Source organism: Simochromis diagramma, unplaced genomic scaffold, assembly GCF_900408965.1.
Source record: "Simochromis diagramma unplaced genomic scaffold, fSimDia1.1 OVJJ01000802.1, whole genome shotgun sequence".
NCBI classification, from domain to species: Eukaryota; Metazoa; Chordata; class Actinopteri; order Cichliformes; family Cichlidae; genus Simochromis; species Simochromis diagramma.
This window is the reverse complement of record NW_024387492.1, coordinates 7156083-7179727: the sequence shown is the minus strand read 5'-3', so window position 1 is coordinate 7179727 and position 23645 is coordinate 7156083. Positions and strand designations below refer to the sequence as shown.

The 23645-nt window shown below is 41.3% G+C and overlaps 1 protein-coding gene across 4 annotated transcripts; it reads left to right on the top strand.

The window, feature by feature from the left end:
- Positions 1-342: 342 nt before the first annotated feature.
- On the top strand, positions 343-23221 carry LOC120724980 (estrogen-related receptor gamma-like). Of its 4 annotated transcripts, none has more exons than XM_040017547.1 (8): positions 343-878; positions 4946-5203; positions 5318-5475; positions 6713-6829; positions 15138-15248; positions 15857-16030; positions 20974-21243; positions 21358-23221. In XM_040017547.1, exons 1-8 carry the CDS (start codon positions 823-825, stop codon positions 21600-21602), a joined length of 1389 nt encoding a protein of 462 aa, XP_039873481.1. In that variant the 5' UTR covers positions 343-822; the 3' UTR covers positions 21603-23221. The 4 variants fall into 4 exon arrangements, with proteins under 4 accessions (XP_039873481.1, XP_039873480.1, XP_039873479.1 ...); XM_040017546.1 differs by having other exon boundaries at positions 345-878; positions 4946-5197; positions 15848-16030; XM_040017545.1 differs by having other exon boundaries at positions 347-878; positions 15848-16030.
- The last annotated feature ends 424 nt before the right edge of the window (positions 23222-23645 follow it).

Genomic DNA, 23645 nt, shown 5'->3' with positions numbered 1-23645 from the left:
ATCATTTTCAGTGTTGGTTTACTTCTTATCTCCTGAACCTAGAAATATTCAATATGTTTGATTCTAACTTCAAACCAAATTAGACTAAATATATCTGATAAGCTGCAGAAACTGGACACACACTATTGAATTGCAATTTAAATGTCCTGTAGTTGTCTGTAGTTGTTGTTGTTAAGATGCTTTGAGAGAACCATATAAAGATTATCCCATAAGATGTACACTAATATGCATATTAAGAGATTTGTGATATATTTAGTGTCTTTTTAATCTAAAGTAGCAATACAACAGTAAATAATACCTGTTACATATTTGGATTTTTCTCATAACTAAAACATGTTAAAGTCATCCTCTCCATTTATCCACCTGCCCCAGTAGCCATGTCTCTCATTGGCTTAGAGGGCAGCCAATCAGTTGCAAGCTCAACCTTCTGGGGGATGGCCATTCAAATTGTGTGGCTGGGTGTTCTTGAGGGCCGGCTTTTACTTGGAGACCCTTGTCACACACAGCTTCCAGTCACAACAGTCAGGACTTCAAAGGCAGCCAGAGGCTGTTGGTGAGAAGAGTGAGTGACAGGAATATAGACGCAGGGAGAATGAGTGGAGCTGATAGTGTGATACAATAGAGGGAAAGGCAGTAGATGGAGACAAACTTTTGAGGCCGAATATATAGAAAGTGAGAAACGGTGCAGTGATAGATAATAGCGCATAAAAGCTGTCGAGCAGAAGGACAGGACAGATCCAGGGAAGGAGGAGGAGGCGGGCAGAAGCAGACGTCCCTGGACAGAACATTTCCTCCTCTTCAGAGCATGGTGACAGAGTTCACATGGATTTAGTCGACCTCTACCTCCCGGAGTGTTTCACCTACCACTCTAACACAGAGTAAGTACTGTCTTATAGCAGAATGACTCCACAGAACCTGAAGGGTGTCCTCTCAAACAGTACAAAGTGCAGATGAAGCCAAGATTGTGTTCACGCCATACTTGACAGCTGCTTCATCACATCGACTGACTCACTGTTTCTCTGTATTTGCGATATACTCAAATCATTATTGCAAAACAGACGTGGCCTGTGACAATCTTTATTGCAGAGGGTGACGGGGGGAGGGGGTTAAAAAAGTGTTTTCTGTGGTGCAGCATCATCACTGTTTACTCCACCTTTAAAGAAAAAGAAGTTGCTCATCTTGTCTTGATCATTTACCTTGTTCCCATTGTTCTGTTCAGAAGAATACACATCAGCACACACACACAGCCTTATCTGTGTCATCTTGTCTTCTTTTGACATGATGTTGTGTAAATATTTGAGTTCACATTCATGTTAATTTAGGCCTGCAGTCCTTTCCAGCTCTTGCTCTTTGAACACTTTCATTAACGTTTTATGTGCCTTGGGTACGTTCAGATCAAACTTTTATGAGTGTGAAGGTTTGTTTGGATTGATCACAGTTGCCATTGTTCATTGTTTGTTTGTTGATAGTGAGGGTAAGCAGGCAAGGCCAGGTTAGAGGTAACTAGTGGTGGCTTGTGTCATCCAAGGCTGGTGAAAATCCTCCACAAGAACAATGCAAATGGGAAAAGAAAAATCAAGCAGCTGTTTGATTGCGAGTTTGCTGGGGTTTTTTTTTTTTTTTGATTGCTTGTTTTGTCTGTAATCACAAACAGAAACACAAAAAATTGGTTCATTATCATCACAGCGGCGTAATCAATGTGATCGAATGTTTGGGGATTTAGAGTAAGATTCCTCGGGAGAGCGTGGGAACGAAGACAGAAATCTAGCGGACATGTGAGCGCGCTGTTTCCCTGATTGTTTGTGACACAAGCAACCGGATAAGGAACGTTAGAAAAGGTGATGGCGGCCGCAGATGATCCCTGTGAATGGCACGCTATCCATGTTTCCCGCCGACCCAAGCTCCAGCCACGGGTGCCGCATCTCTGTGCTTCATCCAAAGCCTGACTAAGGCTCTTACGGCCGCTCGGGGTGCCTCTGATCCCTGCTCATCTCTGGCTCATTAGTAATAAAAACACTGCTGAGACCCCGCTGACCTCAATCGCTCTCCCTAAGGTTTGGAGCTAAAAGCTTAGTCAACAGGCCCTTGAAGTTTTTGGGGAGGTTTTATAGTATTAAACAAAGACTTCTCTTCCTTCGAGGCTTTTAAATAAATCTATTTTGCTCTATTTTCTTAGCGTATTGTGATCAGTTTTTGAGATTTTCTTCCCTCCCTATTTTCCCCTCAATCTCATTCCCTGCCTCCACGCAGCCGGGTCATTGTTGTCTGCATTATGACTTTGCTCCTTTTCAAAGAAAGTACCCCCCCCTCCCTTACCCCTTCCTTTCCTTTCCTTTTGACACCCCCCAGGTTAATGAGCCTCAGGACTGCCCCTTTTCTCTCCGTCCCTCTCTGGTTTTTTCACGCTCCCTCTATCTGTCTGCCTCCCGTGTAATTTCCTCCCGCCTCTTGTCGGTCTCTCCGTCTTTTTGTCTTCTTGTTGCTGTTGCCAAGATGCAGTTAGAGTTGTTTTGGATACTGGTATGATAACTTTGAATACCCCACCCCAACCAAACACACACACACAATGATTTATCCCTGCTGCACTGAGCTGTACAAGCTGCACCAACCGTTTTTTGATGGGCTTTTATGTGGAGTTGTAGATTAGTAATCTGTCAGAGTGAATATCACATCACATCTGATCACCCCACTCTAATGCAATTTCATTATGAAAGCAAAATGCCTACGACCCCCCCCCCCCCCCCCCCGATGCATTATAATGGGAGAGCGCAAAGTATATCTCACTCTGTACCTGTCAGGGACTCGACACAGCAATATGGACACCTGTGATGGATAGCCATTGAGACTACCAGTGAGTCATTTTAAAAGGAAACTGAAATCTATTCACTGTGCTGTTATTATAGTCTTTGAATTGGATTGGAGAGGGTGGAGATGCAGCGGCGGGGAGTGCGGGAGCAAAATGGCATCATAGGGATAAAATGAAACATTTAAGGCACCATAAGCAACAGTATTTTATTGTAAAAATAGCACTTTTTTTTAAAAAAGTAGTGCGGTGAAAATTCTTCCACTCTGCAGCACCGTGTGGGGTCGTTTCCAGCTGCAGGTGGCTGTGGGAGAGCAAAGCAGCTTGGGCTCAGAGGAGAGTGTATCTAAGACTTTTTATCTGCTGGAAGACAAGAGTAACAGGATCGCAAATGAACGGCGATGCTACTCTGATATGTAAATGGGCAAAAGTTGCCAAACTGCAACAGTATTTCTAAAGGTTGTAATTTGATTTAGAGAAGGCAACTTGGTTAAAAGCTCAGCCACAGTTTTTGGTGCTCCAACGTTTTTGATTCTGCTGCTTTGGATTTATTCTACTGCACCAAAGCAGTTGAGCTTTGATTTACAAGCTCTTTGAAGGCAACAGTCGCTGTGATAACACTGGTACAGTTGTTTGGTTTTCCTATCAAGACCTTAGTTGTCTTGCTCAGTGCCTTACTGTGCGTGTCCGTGTATGTTTTTGTGGGCTTGTAGAGGGGTCAGTAGCGCGTGGCCATGGTTTACTCAGTGGGTGGTTAAAAGCAGCCAGTCTTTTTGCCTACCAAATAAGTTGTGATTGGAAGCTGCTGATTTACATGGCAGGAAACCGGCTGAATTGGACCTCAACCTCAACAAGCCAAGAATAGAGTGGGGGAGATGTACGGATAGTGTGTGGGGTGTGTGTACAGCAGTTTTCTTTTTTGGGGTTTTTGTTTTGGAAGTTAGGCCTGGCGTCAAAGAGCTGCATGCAATGTAAGTGTTAGGGTGTTTATGAAGACACATGCTTTGACAATGTGTCCGTAAGAATGTGCGTGCCAGGAGGTGTAGTGTGTTCCCGATCGTAGGAATCTGAAGTGTATGCGGTGAAGACTACGTTTTTTATTTTTACATCCACGCACAAAAGTCTGACGCCACAATGCGAGCGAGCGTGTGCGCAGGTGTGTGTGTGAGCGCAGATCACATGCCTGCAAGCCTACTGTACGCTTCAGCTGGTTTCAAATGCTTTTTCTCCTCGGCATGGTGACAGAGAGTCTGTTGTGGTCACATCCTAATCCAATAATAGAGCCATGATACACACTTTAACATGCAGGCCTAGGAGAAGATTTATTTCCAGCTTTTATTATATAACTAATAATGGAAAGATTTTATTTAAATATATAAATACATTCTTTCATTTAGTTAAGGATTGACTTCTAACAAAAGCTGTACTTTCCACTTTATATTTCTTACAAAAAACACCTGCTCAGTTGTTGTATCTGGTGTAGGCTTCAGGCAGTTTATCAGGTCAAATATGGTAAATGAGAGAAACAAAGAGAAAATAGATTGAAGACAATAGGAAATAAAAGTGGAAGGAATGTGAGTATATATGGATTGAACATGACGGTGTGGATGATTGCTGGTTTAGCTATTTTCCTAGGTTTGCTTAAGCAATCGCTTCTCTGAAAACAAAGCAGTGTAATGAACAGCAGCTTTGCATATGGGGGAAATCACAAACGGCTGGTTTCTCTAACACTCGGACGGATGTGGAGACTGGTATGTGGTGTTGTTGAAGCGTTGTGGATTTTTGATATTAAAAAACTGATGTATTCAACAGAAACTATGGCCTTTCTCATTCTCTTTTTTAACCTTTTAGCCAACAAATACATACCTGTGTTTGTGAAGAGATGTGAATCCATATATTAATTTCAAGTATATTCATTACACGATTGCTATCTGTGTAGATGATGCCAGAACTAATAAAACTAATATAAAACTAATCAAAGCCCACCGACCTGAAGGTCAGCTGCAAATATTAATAGCAATATCAGAGTGACTCATTAAATAAAGATGACTTCAAATTCTCCAACATAGATATATATTAAAATAAGATGCATATACACATCATATGTATTAAATTCTTTTTTCTTTCCTTTTTTGTCTCCAGGCATCTGGACAGGATGTCAGTGAGGGGCTTGGACCCCACCTGTCCCTCTTCTATAAAGCGTGAGCCTTCCAGCCCCAGCCCCAGCTCTCAGGGTGATGTTAGCCCGGCCCAGCCCAGTCCTGGAAGCTCTTCCTCGGACACAAACTCCAGCTACGGTCCTCTCACCAAAGGCCACAATCACAATAATGGGCAGGACTCACCAGGCCTCTTTAGTCACACAACGGGGTTGGCCAGTAATGGAGGAGCAAATAGGTTGGTGTATGTATCATATTCTCCTTTATTTCATCTGTTTTACTCCATTTTGTATGTGAAATGATATTATTACTATATCTATGTATTACCCTTATTTTTACTCATCCTTTCTCTCTCCAGGAGGTTTGGTGAGGAAGAAGGCCAAGTCAAGTGCGAATTCATGCTGGGCTCTGTCGCCAAGCGCCTATGTCTAGTGTGTGGTGACGTGGCGTCTGGCTACCACTATGGTGTGGCCTCTTGTGAAGCTTGCAAGGCCTTCTTTAAGAGGACCATCCAGGGTGAGACTGGCACTGTATATAAAACACACATTCACAAACACGCTCAGTTTCAGTAACCGCATTTATTGTGATTAACATGGCTGATAATGCCTTCCTGCATCATATAAACCTGTTTTAGGAGCAACAAGGTGTAGATGTTCCCTGATCATTTGTTTTGGGAAAAACAAGCCCTGATCAGTTAGCTCACAGCTTCCGCCTTCAAAACTGCAGAAAGGCTTTAAATAAAGATCTGCTCGCAAGCAGCTGATATGCAGTTATACTTAGACCACCGTGTGTATAGTCAACATCGCTGAGTTTAGGTTTAAAGCTTGACATGTGTGCGCAATCGCTTCAGCCCTGAAGGAAGTCAGCAAGGAGAGCCGGCAGCATGCAGTTTGTGTGTTTTAAAGGGATTGTCCCCTCTTGGCCCAGCTCAGGAGCCTGACAGGAAGCGTTTAGTTTAGGCCTCTAGAAGTTGGCTACTCTAGATGAGTTCACAGAGCAAGCTTCACTGGCTGTCGCATCAGACAAAGCAGATCTGGCTCATCAGATACTTCCTATCGCTGATCAAGGGTGGCAGCTAAAAGCACCCCCAACTGGCAGAAAGCCATCAGACTTAACATACACCTTGGGTTGCCAGTTAGTGTGGAGAACATGTATGGTTTTGGTTTTTTTTAAAAATGTGGACATTTACCACAACCTTATAGTGAAATTTACTTAATAGGGTAATCAGGATCACTTATCAGGGTAATCAGTGTCAGTTACAAGTCAAGACCACAAATACATTAACCCTCTGGTATAATTTACCACAACTTTATAGAGAAATTAACTTGTTAGGGTAATCAGTCAGTTATGGGGTAAGACCACAAATACATAACAGAAAACCTGAGATCCAACATGGTGCAAATAAGGAACAGTCTAAAGAACTACAACCTTAAAGTCAGCGTATCTACCCAATCGACCCAATTTCGCTGTGCAAGAAACTGCACAATGACAATAAAAAGCTCTAAGTCTAAGTCTAAGTATCTCAGCCTTGGTTTAAATTATAACATTTCCTTTTGAAAAAAAATTCTGTTTCTCAAAAGCTCAGTTTAGATCCTTTACAGATGCCAGTGAGGTTTGCTGTGTAATCTCAACATTTTCTCAGACATAACATTGAGATAGCAGTGACAATGAGTATTACTGAATTGCTGCTTCATTGTTTGCAAAGCAACTACTAAGTCTCCCTCCTCCCCCCTTCTCACTTGTTATCCTCCAGGTAACATCGAATACAGCTGTCCAGCATCCAATGAATGTGAAATCACCAAGAGAAGACGGAAATCTTGCCAGGCTTGTCGATTTGTGAAATGTCTGGCAGTGGGCATGTTGAGAGAAGGTCAGCTATATCCTAAAAAAAAAATCCTTTTCCGATCCTTGTCAAAACCTTACTCGAGCTGCCTTTTTTTCTGAGATCGATCAGTCGGTGGCAGAATTTCAAATCTCCTCTTTCAGACAGTTGAGAAAGAGAGTGAAGCCTAATACAAGTCTGACTGCAATTTTTGTAGTGCATTCCTCTAAACAATAACCTAGTAAACCCTTGACAGTAGTTGTGTAAACTCAAATGAAACCTAAAACTTCTGACAGTTAAACTTCAAGCCCTCTGTTCCGGCTACGAGGTGCGTGTGTGTAGGTAATTTGTATGTGTGGTAAACACAAGTTTGAACAATGCAGAGCTGTGTCTTAGAGAGGGAGGAGAAAGCTAATAACTGCTCATCTGTGTCAGTCTTTGCTTCATGAGTCTTCCTCTGAAATAGCCTATGGACATGTGCCAACTTGTGTAGGTGTGTGAGCAGTGCTGCAGCAGCTATTAAGATAACAGAGCGCGCTGTGAGCTGCATCAAATGTAAAACAGAAGAGAGTTTAAGGGCAGATTAAACTAGAATGGGATAAGTTACCTATTAAAGCCTACTGAGCCTGCTGTTTTGCAGTAATCAATAACATTCTGCCACTTCTTACATCAGAATTATAGGATCTGTGCTAACAGATCCCAGTCACCTTACAGAGTATTTATACTTATTAAATACTACTACAATACAATACATCAAATAAGTTTAGCAATGAGCTTTCATGTTCCTGCCTTTTTTCTATAGCTAAGGTCCACCCTGCAAAATTTCATCATACATGCTCAAAAACATGAGATGACAGTGGTAAATATGTTCCACTGGTACTCTGTGAGTGTGGTCAGGTGCTCCTTTAGTGTCACTATGTGCCTGCGGTGTGACATATTATCCAGATTTAGAAGTGACTCAAAAAGGAAAACATTAGCGACCTCCTACAGTACCGGCCACTCGTTGCCTTCTGCGTATGTCCACGAGAAGATAAGGAAGAGAGAGGGGAGCTGATGAAACGCATGAGTGGGTGGGGGGTGAAATCCAAGGCATAAGAGAGAGTAAATAGAATTATTAAGCATTGTTGTCAGCATCACACACCATGTAATTCACAAGAACCATATTGAATTCAAAAACCTTTATTCAGTGTTTTCAAACTATGGATTAATTCAGCTGGGTACACAGTTGTGATAGCTTCATCCATTTTAATCTCCACATATGAAAGCTAGAAAGATGGCGTTCTAATCTTCAAAGGCATGTGGGTCAAAGTGGAAGACGCGAGGGAAGTGTCAGCTACCTTTCTGAACCTGTGCTTTTTCTCTTTATTTTCTCATTTATTATGTTTTGGTCACAGGCAGAATACAAGAGGGATGTAGTTACCCATTGCATTATCTTCACTGATCCCCAGAAAACGGACCAATCCTGTGCATCAGAGGCACGTCAACCTCTGTGCATCATGCAGGGTCTAACAAAATCTCACCATGCTGCTTTATTGCTATTGGCGTTTGTTTTTTCCTTAGTAAAAGTTCTGTTTCTTCCGGGTCAGCACTGTTCTGGTTTGATTTCATCTCTATATTGATTTTACCATTTTCTTTTTAAAATTAAAGACCTTTTTCTTCCTTAAGAGTTATGTCTTAAAAACATAGGCTCATAACACAACTATGGCTGCTGCAACAGATATACCGTTACCTCTTTGCGTTTGCAATCCTCCTCTGAATGTTAAACGTAGTTTGCAGGTTGATGGGCTTCACAGAAATTTCTCATTAGATTCCATAAAAGTGGATCTAACTTTCTCTGTCTGCAAAATAAATGATTAGATCCCAAATTCAGTGAATATGAGCAGTCAGAGATGCTGTCGGTGGAATTTGATAGCTCATTGTGTTGTTCACTGACAAGTGAAATGTCCCAAGTTTGAGGCCTTGACGAAACACAAACGCCTTGGAGGGTTGGATCAGGAAGGGCATCCTGTGTAAAAATCTGTGCCAAATTAAATATGTGGATCCATCTGCTGGGAATAAGGGAGTGGCCCGACAAGTTTCTACTCTCCCGTGACGTACGCTGTCTCACAAATTTCAAGACTTAATGTCCATCATATAAAACCTAGAGAGCATATATTATGGCCTGTCTGCTGACAGATTATCATAATTTCGGGCAGCCTCTCTTTTGGTTTGGTTTGGTTTGTCAACTTCTCAGATGACTCCAGCTACTTTTTTTGGTCTAATGCTAAACCAATAGAAACAATGGGTAACAATTGCTAAAATGCGACCCAGGTTGCAATAAAGTGCAATGATAATTTAATACCACCTCTTCGTTGCTAAGCACACAACAGCATCTGGTCATTGCAGCTGTGTATAAATGTGCTTGTAAGTTATTGATATACAGAATAATAGCATCTTTACACGTGTTTGTGTTTAAACATGTCAGTCAGCAGCCATATTTATGCTCATGCCACTGTGTTCTTGTGAGCAGGACTGTCTCTGCCCTTCTTCTAAATTAGCTGCTTTTAATGGGATGGGTGCGTGGCGGGGGAGGGGTGGGGGCATCAGCAGCATCCCAGTCTACCTCTCAGCCCTCTCTTCTCTTTGCTTTCCCTCCTCCCTCATAAATTCCTCCAGATGCCTTGTGGGACTCCTGGACCTCCATGAAATGGGAACTGCCCCTCGTAACTCTGGCTGTAAGCGCCCTCGTAATGCGCTTCATCGTGTATCGTAATGCCGCTCTTCCCTGGGGAGGCCGTAGTAAAGCCAGAGACAGAGGAGCTGTGAGGTTTAATGGGGAGAGTCAGAGCCATATTAAAAACACAGCTAAAAGACACATAGACCTCAGGCAGGATTTGATTAAGCTTTGTTTAGTCCCCATTTCTACAGTTGCTAGTGCTACTCAGAACAGTAAAAATGAGTATTTTAGGAAATGTGAAAATTATTTTGAAAATAGATGTTATAAAGCAGAAACTATGTGATTCTGTGTTTTTATGGTTTAATGGTTTATGTTTCTAAGAAATATGGCCAATGGTGCAACAATTCCCTGACTAGCCCCCACCTTTCTGTTTTGTCTTACTGTCTAATCTCTACTTCCTCCCGGCTGGAGTTACCTTTTCTTAGGGGTGTTAATCATTCAGCATTAATCAGCATTCTGAGAAAAGCATCAGGACAGAGGAAAGATAACGCCACAGTGCTGTTAGTAGCACCATGTGTATATTTGTCGCAATATCCGAGGAGTGTGGGATTATTTATACTAAACACTAAACCACGCTAACAAGGATCAGTCTGGATCAGCGGCTGGATTTCTCTGTTTCTCAACCACCTGTATGTATGCAGGGTGCATTTTAGGAACCTGTAAAAGCGTCTCATGTGGAAGTTCATATCCCTTCAAAGGAAGATGGTCTGATGTAAGAGGAAAAAAATAAATATGACTACTCCCTGTTTATCAAACTGAGATGGGCTGTTCAGAGGAACAGGAAGGAGGTGTGCGTGAATATCTGTTTTGTTATCCACGAAAGCTATTCTTGGCCCTCTGGTTGTCAGCACATTCCACTGTGAAAACTTACACTCAGTTCTGATGTGTGTTGTAACTCTCACATGTGAGTGGAAACAAATATACCTGCATGAAAGCTCATTTTTTCTACTAATCAAACCACAAAAAAGTGTTTGACTTAATCACGTTCGCCAACGGTGTTAAATCTAATAACAACACATAGGAGGCACCCACATCCTCATCCAGCTAATCCATACTTGCCCCTTATGACATCACCAGCAGGTCAGGGGGCATTAACTTTCCACAGCCAATCTCTCCTTTAATACCTTGCTCATCTTCTTCAGCTTTAACTTCTCAGTCTTCACAAATCTTTAAACTTAGCGAACACGTGATCTAAATTTATTTGTATGTCATTGTTGTTCTGCATCCATATTGATATTAAGTTTTCTTTCTTGCTCTTGTGAAGCACAGTATATTAAAAGTATGACCATAGACTGTATATAAAAGATGAAAACGAAGACGAACACGACCCCTGGTTATAAAGGGAAGTCAGAATATATAGAAGCGTATAGGAATATAACTTTACTTTTCACTTGATTTATGACCTAAACTCATTAGGTTCATGCCCCGATCATAGGTTTCAGGGCTTACCTAATACAACATGATTTCAATTTTGTAAGAATTTGCAAAATTTTGTAAAATACATTCCCATTTGGAGTACAATAGATAATAAGGCATACAGTTTAGGACAAGCATTAACAATTTTTTTGTCCAAGGTGCCACATGAGAAATTGGGGCTGTTTTGGAGGGCTGCACAACAATATTGTTGTGCCACAACAGTCCCAGTTTCACCAATACTGGCATATGGCTCTCCACAACAGTCCCGGTTTCACCAATATTAGTGTGTGGCCCTCCACAACAGTCCCAGTTTCACCAATACTGGCATATGGCTCTCCACAACAGTCCCAGTTTCACCAATATTAGTGTGTGGCCCTCCACGACAGTCACAGTTTCACCAATATTAGTGTGTGGCCTTCCACAGCAGTCCCAGTTTCTCATGTGGCCCATTGAGAAATGAATTGCCCATCCCTGTTTTAGGAAGCAGCTGCCAATTATTCCCTTGCATGTCACATTTGTCTTCACACATTCCTGTTTCAAATCTCCATATTTTGTCTCCCTTTCTGTCTTCATTTATTTATTGGTACTATTTGTATTTTTATGTTCTATTTCTATTGTATATATTAATCGGAATCTGTGGGTGGACAGCAAAGAAAGAATTTCATTGCACAGAGAAATGCCTTTGTCTCTTGTGACACATGACAATAAACACTTTGAATCTTGCATCTTGAACAGTAAGATGTTGATGGCTCAGCTCAAGGGTTCAAGCAGGTTACAGTGGCTGTGTTCATATTTTATGTGGGGTCTAAAAGTATGATTACCCCGTGGTTCTGTACTTTAGGTTAATGGTCGGATGCTATTTTTGTTGCACATGTAAGTTATATTACAGTGATGCAAATCATTTATGTATTACAGCTTCTTTTGAGTAGTTGATATTGAAAACTGCTTTGTAGCACCTAAAGAACTGTTCATTTAGCTTAAAAATTACTAAGAAATCCCTTTTGAATTATACAGCTGGATATTACCAAATATGTAAACAAATTTAAAAAAAAGAGGCCTATTAAATATATCAGGTCCCCATAAGGAGAATCATGTGCTAACGGCTGTCTAAATGACTCAGGTAAAGTTTGTAGCATGTGTGCTTGTTGTTTTTGTCTGCTTCCACTTGTCTTTGCACTAGGATGATGTCAGAGTAAATGTGCAGTCATATTCGTTCTGTTCCCACTAGTGTTGTCAGCGTTAATCTCATTAAAATGACGTTAACGCCATAACGCAGCAAATCTCCGTTAACGAGTTACCGCGGATCGCCCCGTGCGTGGGGCTGGACGGCGTCAACACGTTAACGAGCAAACTGCGCTAACGCACTACTTCCCACCAATGTAATTGAGCATTGCGTGGCACATTCGACATACTGTTTTACTTTTGTCCATCGGGGTCATACTTCACATGAAAACCAAAATATTTCCAAACACCAGATCTGAATGAGGGTGGGGTAGGTTCAATTTTGGGTTGCGTTGAGGCAGTTGCCATGTTGCAACAAGCTTAACTTCTGTCTCACTAGCTTGCGCTGCGCTCAGTGGATCTGCGCTCGACAGTGCAGCTTAGGCGGAGTAGTCAAACGCAGATCCACTGAGCTCGCAACACAGACAGCATCGTCAGAAGAAAAGTTGATAAAATAAATTAAAAATTTTGTGTTGTTCGATACATATGCGTACCGAACCGAAAGCACTGTATCAAACGGTTCAATACCGATACATGTATTGTTGCACCCCTAAAATGCGTATACATAGATAGATAGATAGATAAACATCTGGGAACCCTACACTGGTTTTTGATTTTAATGCAAATATTGTTGAACTCTGGTGCCAAACCAGTGAGCAGATCACACAGCAAAACTCCGACGCACAAATGCCTTACTGATATATTTGCTGAGAGTATTATGTACAAATAGACACTTGTCAATTTGTACATAATACTCTGACTGTAATGAGGCTGACTGAATAATAGGCGCTGTGTAATATATAATTTGTGGATGATGCAGAGATAAGTACACATTGATTTGGTGTTTGTGTGTCAGACATGTCCACTTTTTTAAAAGTGTAAACACATGCAGTTTGATAGTTGTTAATATCCTGTTGGCTTACAGTAAAGGTTACCAGGCAGATTGCTATGCACAAACCTCTCCTCTAGCTCACCTTTGTCTCTCTTCATGGTACATTAACTCATAAAGTAGAAATTCTATAAATAAATTCTATGGAATTATATGTTATAGTAAATCACACCTGTAAAATAGCTTTACAAACCACTGGTATGCAAGTGATAAAACCGCAAAACACATCTTGCATGTCCGACTAAGAGAACCTTATTTGATGTTCTTAATGTTGATGCAAGCGGTACATAAATATCTGCAGAAGTAAGACTAAGTACAGAAGGCTGCAGGCTCAAAGGCGTGGGGTATTACTGTGAGGTGTCAAGTGAGCAAATACCCTTGGTGTGTCTCTTACTGATGCCAATGCCATTATGTATCTATTCAGGGGCACTACGGCTATTTACACTGTGTAGATTGGGCAATCCAACACCACTACTGAAGAGTTCCTGAGTCACGTTCACCTCACTGGATGCATGCTTCGTCTTTGTAGAGACACATGGCGATTCCATGAGTATAAATCCCATCAGCTTCCCCTCGTCGAACTGCCTCATTTGGACACACAACACACACACACACACACACACACACACACACACACACACACACACACACACACACACACACACACACACACACTTAAATCCCTATCGTCATGGTGACTAGGTTATTGCCACAGTGCTTGTTAAGATGAGCAGTTGTCACCAGCTGCTCTAAAGTTGTTGAGTGTCATGTTACAGGATGCATGCTGCGGTGCCAGCATTAGACTTGTCCTGCCTATTCTCCTTGAGATGTCAGTATATTTTGCTTGGTAATTGACCAACTTCCTGTGGGTTTATTGGGTTTGACAAAAAAGCATTTTCCTGACACCCAAACTTTATTTTTTTTAGTCATCATGAGAAACTTTCATTTGCTATTTGAGCATAAACTGTATAAAAAAGATGGACATAGCCACCATGACATCAACCGCTGGTTTCTAAGCTACCATTTTAAAGTCTGAAATTTCAGCACTGATTTTGATAGAGTCTGTCTTGTTTTATTTTGGCGTGAGAGGTTCTAGTGCTAGGCTATCAGCTAATGCTAGTATTTTTGGTACACTAGGTGGGCACACAACTGCATTGCAGGATGATTAGTTCAAACAACTGTATGTATGTACAAGGTCCATGGGAAAACCAGTCATCCTCAGATGAGATGATGTTCAGGAATAACACAGGAACCATCAAGTCTCCAGCCTTAGATTGAAAACTGCTGGAACACCAGTGTTCCCAAGCCACTGGAAAGCAAGATTTACATCTCCATGGACGGAGACGGTGCCAACCAAAAAAAAAAGCCAGTCCTCTAAAATTGACATCTTCGAGCTCCACTGAAATTCGCAGCTCCCCACACTGACAAATGCCTTCTAGAGAAAAGTTTTATGGCCAGAAAAGACAAAGATTGAGCTATTTGACAATAACAGGCAGTAGTATGTTTACTATTGCCAAGCATGGTAGTGGCAGCACAATGCTCTGGGGGTGTTTTGCTGCCAGTGGGACTGGTACAGTCCACAAGTGTATGGAAGACTACCTCCAAATATATAACCTAAATGTAAGAGCTAGACAGTTAAAACTTGAACACAACTGGATTCCAACCAATTGTGAATCCAAGAGTGATCAAGAAGAGTGATCAAATATTCAGTCAGAATTCTGTTACAAGCTACCAAAAGCATCTGGTCGAGGTGAAACAATGCTAAGAAACTAAATATAACACTTAGCAGCTACCTGTGCCATTTATATACCTTCAAAACATTATTTTAAACAAGGATTTGTTTCAAACACACTTAATGTCACTCAAAATGAAATGGCAGTAATTTATTTTGTGTAAATGAGTGGATGTTAGCATGAAAAAAAGGACAAACAGGCATCTATATTTATAACATGACTGTCATTCTTTATGATCCACATGTTTGAATTGGCCAAGATTTTATGCCGGATGCCCTTCGTGACAAAATCCTCCTCATTTATCCGGGCTTGGGAAAGTTTCCAAGATTACTGGTTTGTGGCTATGCTAAACATCATTGTCCTCTGTTTGTGTTTATGTAGGTGTGCGTCTGGACCGGGTCCGAGGTGGCAGACAAAAGTACAAGAGGAGAATAGATGCCGAGAACAGCCCATATCTACACCCTCAGAATGCCTTGCCACAGAAAAAAACATGTAAGTGTAAAAATAAAATGTTCTAATAAGTGTTAATGGAGTCATTTCTCACGGTTTAAGTTGTGGTTTGGGAGCCAAAACAGTCCACTAATGCTTTCTGTCATTTTGTCTGTCAAAGCACAAGCAAACAAAATTTTATTGCTTTATAATACAATTAATTTTCAATGTTTTATTCTAAGTGCTTATTTAAAGCTACCTCATTTTCAAACATCAGGTTAGCAGTGCATTCTGAAGTCAGATGTTGGAGCTGGGAGTGACGTCACTCCTGACATGAGCGTGCTCCAGTAGTAAAGCCAGAAAAGCAAGGATAAAGCAAAGTTTTTTAGGTTATTCTAGTCAACTAAAACTCAGCTAAAATCTAAAATTATATATAAAAACATTTTAGTTAACAGCAACACAGATAAAAAAAAATAGGAAAATACAAAACTATAATGACTGTTCAGGCATCACTAGCAATGCAATGCTTGATTTTTGCACTTTTTTTTTAACTTTTGCATGAGTGTGTGTGTCTTTTGTGTCTTCGCTTCAAAGGAAATCCTAATATCAATGAGATCAATTGATCAAAAGTTATGATATTAATAAACTCTAACTCATTTTAGTCTCTGTAGGTGGTGTGGTGGAGAACAAGGTGGTATCTCTGCTGCTGGTCGCTGAGCCAGAGGGCATCTTCGCCATGCCGGATCCCACGGTACCCGAGAGCGACATCAAGGCTCTGACCACTTTGTGCGACCTGGCTGACAGAGAATTGGTGGTCAACATCGGCTGGGCCAAGCACATCCCAGGTATGATTCCGGCTGGTCTCCCCTGCCTCACTCACTCTCCTCGCACAAGCACACCGCACACATTAGCTCCATTAAGTCTCTAATCAGATCAGTGGAAGGATTGTTCTGACTTGTAGCAGCCAAGACACTCACGGGAAGCCCAGAGGAGGGAGGTAATGTTGGCTTGGCTGCGTGTTATCTGTCCGTCAAGCTCCTGTGTGTGCGTGTATGTGTGTGTATGCGCCGTGCCCTTGCTGACCAAAGTGTGCTCCTAATATATCAGCCAGATGAGCCGCGGCCACCTGGAAGTTTTAATTCATTTCCTGGGCCGCAGGCGTCTCCCTGTGCAGTCTGAATTATGGAAATCCTCCTGGCACTTGGAGCACACTTAGCTTCTCCTCTGACACAGGAACAGTGGAAGGATGTCCGGAGATTTTTTTTTTCCTTCTTTGAATGCACGTGTAGAAAGCAGAGGGGAAGTGCATTCTAAAAGCTTAGTGGGATTAATACAGCTTTGTTGATGGTTGTAATCATGTGCCACAGAGGTATGCAGACTGGATCTGCTTTTGATATTGCAGGTTTAGACCCAGGAATGATAAAAGGACCACAATTCAGAAGCAGTTTACACACTTTGAGTGGTTGTTTCGGACCACCTTTCGATACAAGATGCTCCAAACTGGTGAAATGAGTTCTCATAATCCTGCAGCGCCTTCAAGAGTGGGATACTTTCGTTATCAGAGTGTACAGAGACTGCTTTAGATTGGTGCTGAAGTGAAAATGTAATAACTGTGGAAAACAGGGATGGCATTTTAGGCTTTATTTTCATTACTGATTGTATTTAATTTAGTCATTCAACTCATTTGTCAGAAAATAGTATTTAAAAAAAGACCATTAAAGCTAATGTCTTCAAAATTCAATCATCAGTACAAAAAAAAAAGATGTTCCATTTGCGATCAAACAGAGAAAGTGGTAGTGACTCAAAGAAAAGTCTGTTCAATTTCATATTGACTGGCTAACAATCATTTAACAAAAAGGATAAGGCCTGCTAGTTGGACATTTACCAAAAAATCCATGCTTTGCAGTGAAAACATATTTTGTTTTCCTTTATTTTAAGTTTGAGTCGTGGTTCCTGACATGTGCAAATACAGCATAGTGACTTTGTGAAGGTGGGAAATTAACATTCAGTGGAAAAACGCAGTCACAGAAAAAAAGTTCTTGAAAACTGCAGGTTAACTGAATCATTATTCACACCAGCTCATCAGACAGAGTTTTATCATCGGTCTTGATTCTGCTCTTACATATATGTATATATACACATATACACATATATACATATATATATATGTCCACACCCAAAACACGACAGGGGAAACACCTGGGATTTTTTTTGTTGATGCCTCATCTCTAAAATGCTTACAATACAAACAAAAACCCCTCTCTCACCTACATTCGCCTCCATGCTCGCCCCTACGAAGCGAACATGAAGCAATCATTTGAGTGTGTGTTGGTGTTTGGTGTCCGTCATCAGCGTTTCCATTGTTCTCTTATAATACCCACTCCCCCCACCCACTTCTCACCTCCCGGGGCCCCTGCTGTCTGCGTTTCTCCCGTTGTTTGGCTCTTTACTGTCAAGACAGATGGGAGTCCGAGTGATGGGTGTATTTGTGGCCCTTTTGCCAGTGGAAGGTTTACTGGGAGAGCGGAGCAGCGGTGCACATGTACCTTGGGGTGGGGGTGGGGGGCTTTGATTTTTAAAATTCAATCAAAATGTCAAGCACATCTTAATCAAACTTCTGAAATGTCACAAAAAAGCTGTGAAAATATTTTAACTACTTCAGTGTCATATAACCTTTAATATGTATATATATATATTTTATCTTAAATCACATAATACATGGGCTCCATTATTATTGTTATATTATATTTTTTAAATGGCATTTCACTGAATTCAGACTCTTGAGGCCCAACCTGCTGCTATGTATTCAGCACACGTTTCACTCGCTATAACATATCGTTAGATAAATTGATCCATGCTACTTCCACTTAAAGCTGGAGCCAGTTGGCCAAGCTCAGTGATAAAGAGTGGAAACAGGTGAGACCTGTTCAAATAATCTGATATTTTTAAGTGTGAATAAAAGTTCCTGCTCAAGTCCCAACCTGGACACCACTCTGTTATCTAAAAACATTGCCCCTTTAGTGCTCAGCCTTCTAGACCGTGTCAGAGGCATCAAAATCACAGCGGTGATAAAGAAAAAAGCAGATTACAGATGAGGTTGGCCAAAGAGGATATGACAAGCATCTCAAAATAAAAGACACAAAAAAGGGAAGAACAGACATGACAATAGGATCTTTTATGGAACAGGTTGAGGGTGTAAAAGATATAAAGAAAGCTCAGCTGACAGGAAACAAAGAGAAAATGTAGATTGAAGAGACACATGCACTCAGAATACGAGTATTTAAAAAAAGACTGGCCTTTCCTAGCAGCGTAATGGCCATGTCACATCAGCTCTGGGTGAGTGGCAGGACACACGGCCCCCACTGTTGAGAGAATCGGGGTCCTGGGCAAAGTGGCCCGGGCCATCTGAGTTCTTTGCCCAGGGGGAGGTGAGTGTGATGTGGCTACTGTCCTGGCTGTTCCCCCTCCTCCTTGTCTGCTCTTATCAGGCAGATTGACAGTGATGTGGTCTGAAGTCTGAGGGCCGGACTGGCAGATGAGCTGGCTAAAGACCAACTGCCCTCTTTGTTTTTGGCCTTTTTGAGTCCGTGATGCAAGTTGGCTGTCAAATGAATATGCTTAAAGGGTGACTGTAATGTGACTGTCCATGCGCCGTTGTTGATATGATCCAAACACGTGCAAGACTTTTCTCCTCCTTGTTGCCCTCGGTAAATGTTTGCCTGGTCCATTTAATGCATGATCTTTTCTTTTTATTGATGGTTTAACTTTACCTCAAAATCTATCAATATATTGCTTGCGATTTCATCATGCAGGCTCAAACACGTACTCGTGCTGGTCTTTCTCTCTGATCGATGATCCTGCGCCGGAATACTGATCCCTATTGGCCAATAAAATTGTGCACAGACAGCTTTTCCAATCAATCAGGGAGTGATAGTGGGGGGAAATGGGTGCCACTGACGTCCCTGTACTGATTGTAAAGAGAAGTGGATCCTGATAACAATCACCAGTGGTGTCAAAAATACAAACACCTCCCACTCCGCTCCCTCGCTCTGTAAAATCATTCATTTAATTACAGTAAACGTGTGCAAGTATGTGTGTAAATGTAGGTTTATGCGGGGGCTGTGGGTGGGTTTAATCATACTCCTGTGGGGTGTAATTGTCAATCAAAGCAGGCACGTCCTACAGAGAGTAATTAGATTCACCACCTATTCGCTCCCTGTGTCCTTTGTAATGCCCTTTGCCGTGTGGCCTTCCCTTGTGTAAAATCATTTTGTTTTATGCAAATTCTCTATCATTGCTTATATTAATAAGCATGGATAACCAGGTTTATGCTAAGCTGAGCTTCACAGAAAGTAAGACCAGAATGTATACAAGCAAAGGACTTTATAGCTAAGAGACAACGCTAAACGTTAGCTTTGTCTAATAACAATATAACAATGTGTCATCGCCGTACAGTTATGTATAATAGGCATGGAGCTCTAAAGACGTGAGAAAGAGCATTTGGTGTTTATCATTGCAGGTGGTTTATTATGTATTAATTGAATTAGTTTAATGAAATAGGAACGCACTTGAAAACACTGCAAGAACTCCCATAAGTAGCCTAATCCCACTGTAGCCTATTAAAGTCCTTTTGTGCGTCAAGGCTCAGGACAGGACACAGGAAAGAATTGTCTTTGACAGTAAGAACCACACAGTGAACTTTATGTTAAATAGATGTAGTGTTTTGAGCTCTACAATACAAGCCACATTTACACCTTCATGCACACATTCATACAGCGATTTAATCTATACAGGCTTAATTTATCATATGGACACACACTCACACTGTTGATGCATCAGCAATTTGGTGTTTAGTATTATTCCCAAGCACTCTTCAACACAAGGACTGGTGGAGCTGGACTTTCAACCAGTGACCCGCTTTACCCTCTAAGCCAAAGCGATGCAAGTCAGTGTTGTCAGATTCAAGTCACGTTTTCATAAAACTGGTTTCATTAAAGTGAGAAATTGTGTTATGGCCGAGATCTGTGCATTCAGGATAGACAATGATCTGCAATTTCTGTATTTAGTGCTGGGATTTAAGATCTGGTTGAGTTAAGAGATCTGTCGCATGTTGCACAATGCGGAAAGTCAAAATTTAAATAGTGGTTTAAGGTTGAGTCAGCAACAAAAAGAAATTGTGAACTACTCCAGTAACCACCCTTCCAAAAAACTTGAGGACTAGGTCAAAGGAAGGATGGATCAGGCTAAACTTTCAAAATTCTGGATCCTGTACTTCAATTCAATTTTCAGTTTTATTTATATAGCGCCAAATCACAACAACAGTCACTTCGAGTCGCTTTATAGTGTGAGGTAAAGACCCAAGAATAATAAAGAGAAAACCTCAACAATCAAATGACGCCCTATGGTGAAGCACTTACATTAGGAGGGAAAAATCCCTTTTCTAGGAAGAAACTTCCAGCAGAACCAGGCTTGGGGAGGGGCAGCCATCTGCTATGACCAGTTGGGGTTGAGGGTAGAGAGACAGGACTGAACTTCTCATTGCACAGCCTAATAGCATCTTCCATTAGACCCTCTCTGTCTGTTAAATACCCTCCTCATTCAAGCTCAACACTCAGTTTATGAAGGAGGTTCATTTTTGAGTTTTTTCTGTCACAAGTCTCTATTTCCATCCAAAGAAGTTATTTTCACAGACTTAGGAAAGTTCCTTGTCTTGTACAGGCCTTGTAAGACTAACCATGACATGTGAGCTGACATGTGGGAAATCTTTCTTTATTCTCTCTCCTTTCAGGCTTCCCCTCGCTCTCTCTGGCGGACCAGATGAGTCTGCTGCAGAGCGGCTGGATGGAGATTTTGATTCTTCGAGTGGTGTTTCGCTCGCTGGCCTTGGAGGACAAGCTTGTGTATGCTGAGGATTACATCATGGATGAGGAGCAGTCAAAGCTAGCTGGCCTGCTTGACCTCAACAATGCTATCTTGCAGCTGGTGAAGAAATACAAAGCCATGGGGCTCGAGAAGGAGGAGTTTGTGGTACTCAAAGCTATTGCACTTGCTAACTCAGGTATGAAGCTTCTTATTATGAAGATTGGCCTCTGAATTTGTACATTTCTTTTTACAGTAAAACCTTTTAATTTCTTGACATAGCTTAAGATCTTACTTTCATCTCTCCTAATAGACTCGATGCATATTGAGGACTCAGAGGCAGTGCAGAGGCTCCAGGATGTCCTTCACGGAGCCCTGCAGGACTACGAGACCATCCACCACCCGGAGGATCCTCGGCGAGCGGGCAAAATGATCATGACCCTTCCACTTCTCCGTCAGACAGCTGCTCGTGCCATCCAGCACTTCTGCAGCATCAAGCAGGACGGTCGTGTGCCTATGCACAAACTCTTCCTCGAACTTCTAGAGGCTAAAGCCTGACCTGAACGCAGACAGCCATTCGCTTCGTCCTGCAGGGGTTAGCATGTGAGGAAGTGAAGGATAACGGGTAATCGTGGGGTTTCACGCCATGTTTTTTTGTCCACATCAGTTCGCATTTGACAGTAAAGTCTCAAATTTGCAAGTGGCAGGAACGTTTTTTTTGAAGCCACACCCTTCCTTCCAGGAACGTTTTTTTTTTTGAAGCCACACCCTTCCTTCCACCAATGAAATATTAAATTAAAGCGGAAAAGAAAGCTGTAAAACTGGCAAGCTGTGTCTTAGTGACAAGGCCGTTGTCGTCTTTGCCGTTTGTGACACCGAACTAAGAGTGCTGACCCGCTTCAAAGGATGAAGACAAATGGACAGGTGGCGTTAAAAGCAGAAGAGTCGCCTTCTAGAGATATCTACGGTTACATGCCAAACTTAGAGCTTCTTTTCTCAAATGACCACATGATACTTGAAAATCCTTGTGGATTACTTTATTCATCTCGAAGCCTGTAAAATATGCATTCTAGTGCATTTAGAAAACCTACTATGACTTGGGTTTTGTTTGTCCTTTTTGTATAGAAAAGGTATACATGTCCTAGGAGGTACTAGAGTAAGTCTTGCCAAAGAGTAGAGACTCATATTATTGAATAATACCAGCAAATATCCACAGTAATATGATGTGGCCTGTAAGGCATTCACATAAACCTTCATCCCTGCTCTGTGGTTTATTGCAAAAATATCTTATAATATATATATATATATATACATATCTACTACTTTCATACATCAGTGACTAAAGTGAAGCAATTAAATGATCAGCACCTAATACAACAACAACTGATATCTGGAGTTTAGAGAAAATTTCAGGGAAAGAGTATATCATGATGCAACTGAAGTGATATTTATTTAGAAAGTGGCTCTGCTCTTTTGTTATTTTTCTTTTAATAAATGTGGCATTAATGAGCAATTGCAGTGGATAATGATTTTTGTTTTTAAGATTTTTAAATGATATCATTGTAAGATAATTTTTTACCAGCTTCTCTGCTACAGCACTGATACCAACATCATATCATTAAAAATGAAAGACAGCGTGATTAAACGTGGAGTCTGTACTTGAAGATCATAATGTCGTAGAGCTGTGTAGACCCATAGATATAACTTTAACTATGTAAAAAATACAAAAATAAAAATAAATAATGGCTGCCATACTGTATAATCTGGATTAGGGAGGCGCTCGATGTCTTTTCTATGATAGAAGTCTGTGTAGGATCAAATTTGTGCACTACTTTTCCTTTTAGCCATAAAGTCTGAGGAAATTGGTGATGGCGCTCTGTTAATCTGTTAGCGTGTTTTGTGTGAAGAGTCGTTTTTCTGTCTTTGTTTTCCGCACCTGTTAAATGAAGGGATTAAACTCGGGAAGGAACCTCAGTACACGGAATTAAAATGTCCAAGTCTTGCTCTTTATTTAACTCAAGGTACTGTGACACTATAATGTGCTTTTTTTGTGATGAGAAAAACAGATGTAGCAGCAGAATGGCGGTTTAAATGTATGTCGTATATGACTTGCTGTATATACATCACGTCTTATGCCAACAGATAATGTCTAAAGATGCAATTAAGCTTTGTCTGGATGAGCTGTGCTGTGCTATTTCATTCTCAGGTGGATTTTTTTGGGCAATAAAGATGATCCCCTTAATGCAAAAGCTCATATTATCCGTGTGTCCCCTTCTTCCTCGATAAAGCGAAGAGGGGTTTGAAACAAATTCATTAAGAGCTGGTAAGTGGGTGCAGTCTATTCCGTGCAGTCTGACAATGGACTGTCATTTTCAAGCTGGGCCCATTATGGCACATTTAGGCCATCTGAGCCCAGTTGGAAGGAGATTTATAATTAACAGCCATAATGTAATGAAGTCTAACAGTGGCCCCAGAGAGTGCTGGTCATCAGCTGCCTGTTGAGACTCATAGAAGTAGAGGCATTTGACTCACTTCATCATACTGTGATCCTTACAAAACAAACTCATTATTATTATTTTTTTGTAACACTGTTTCACTTTC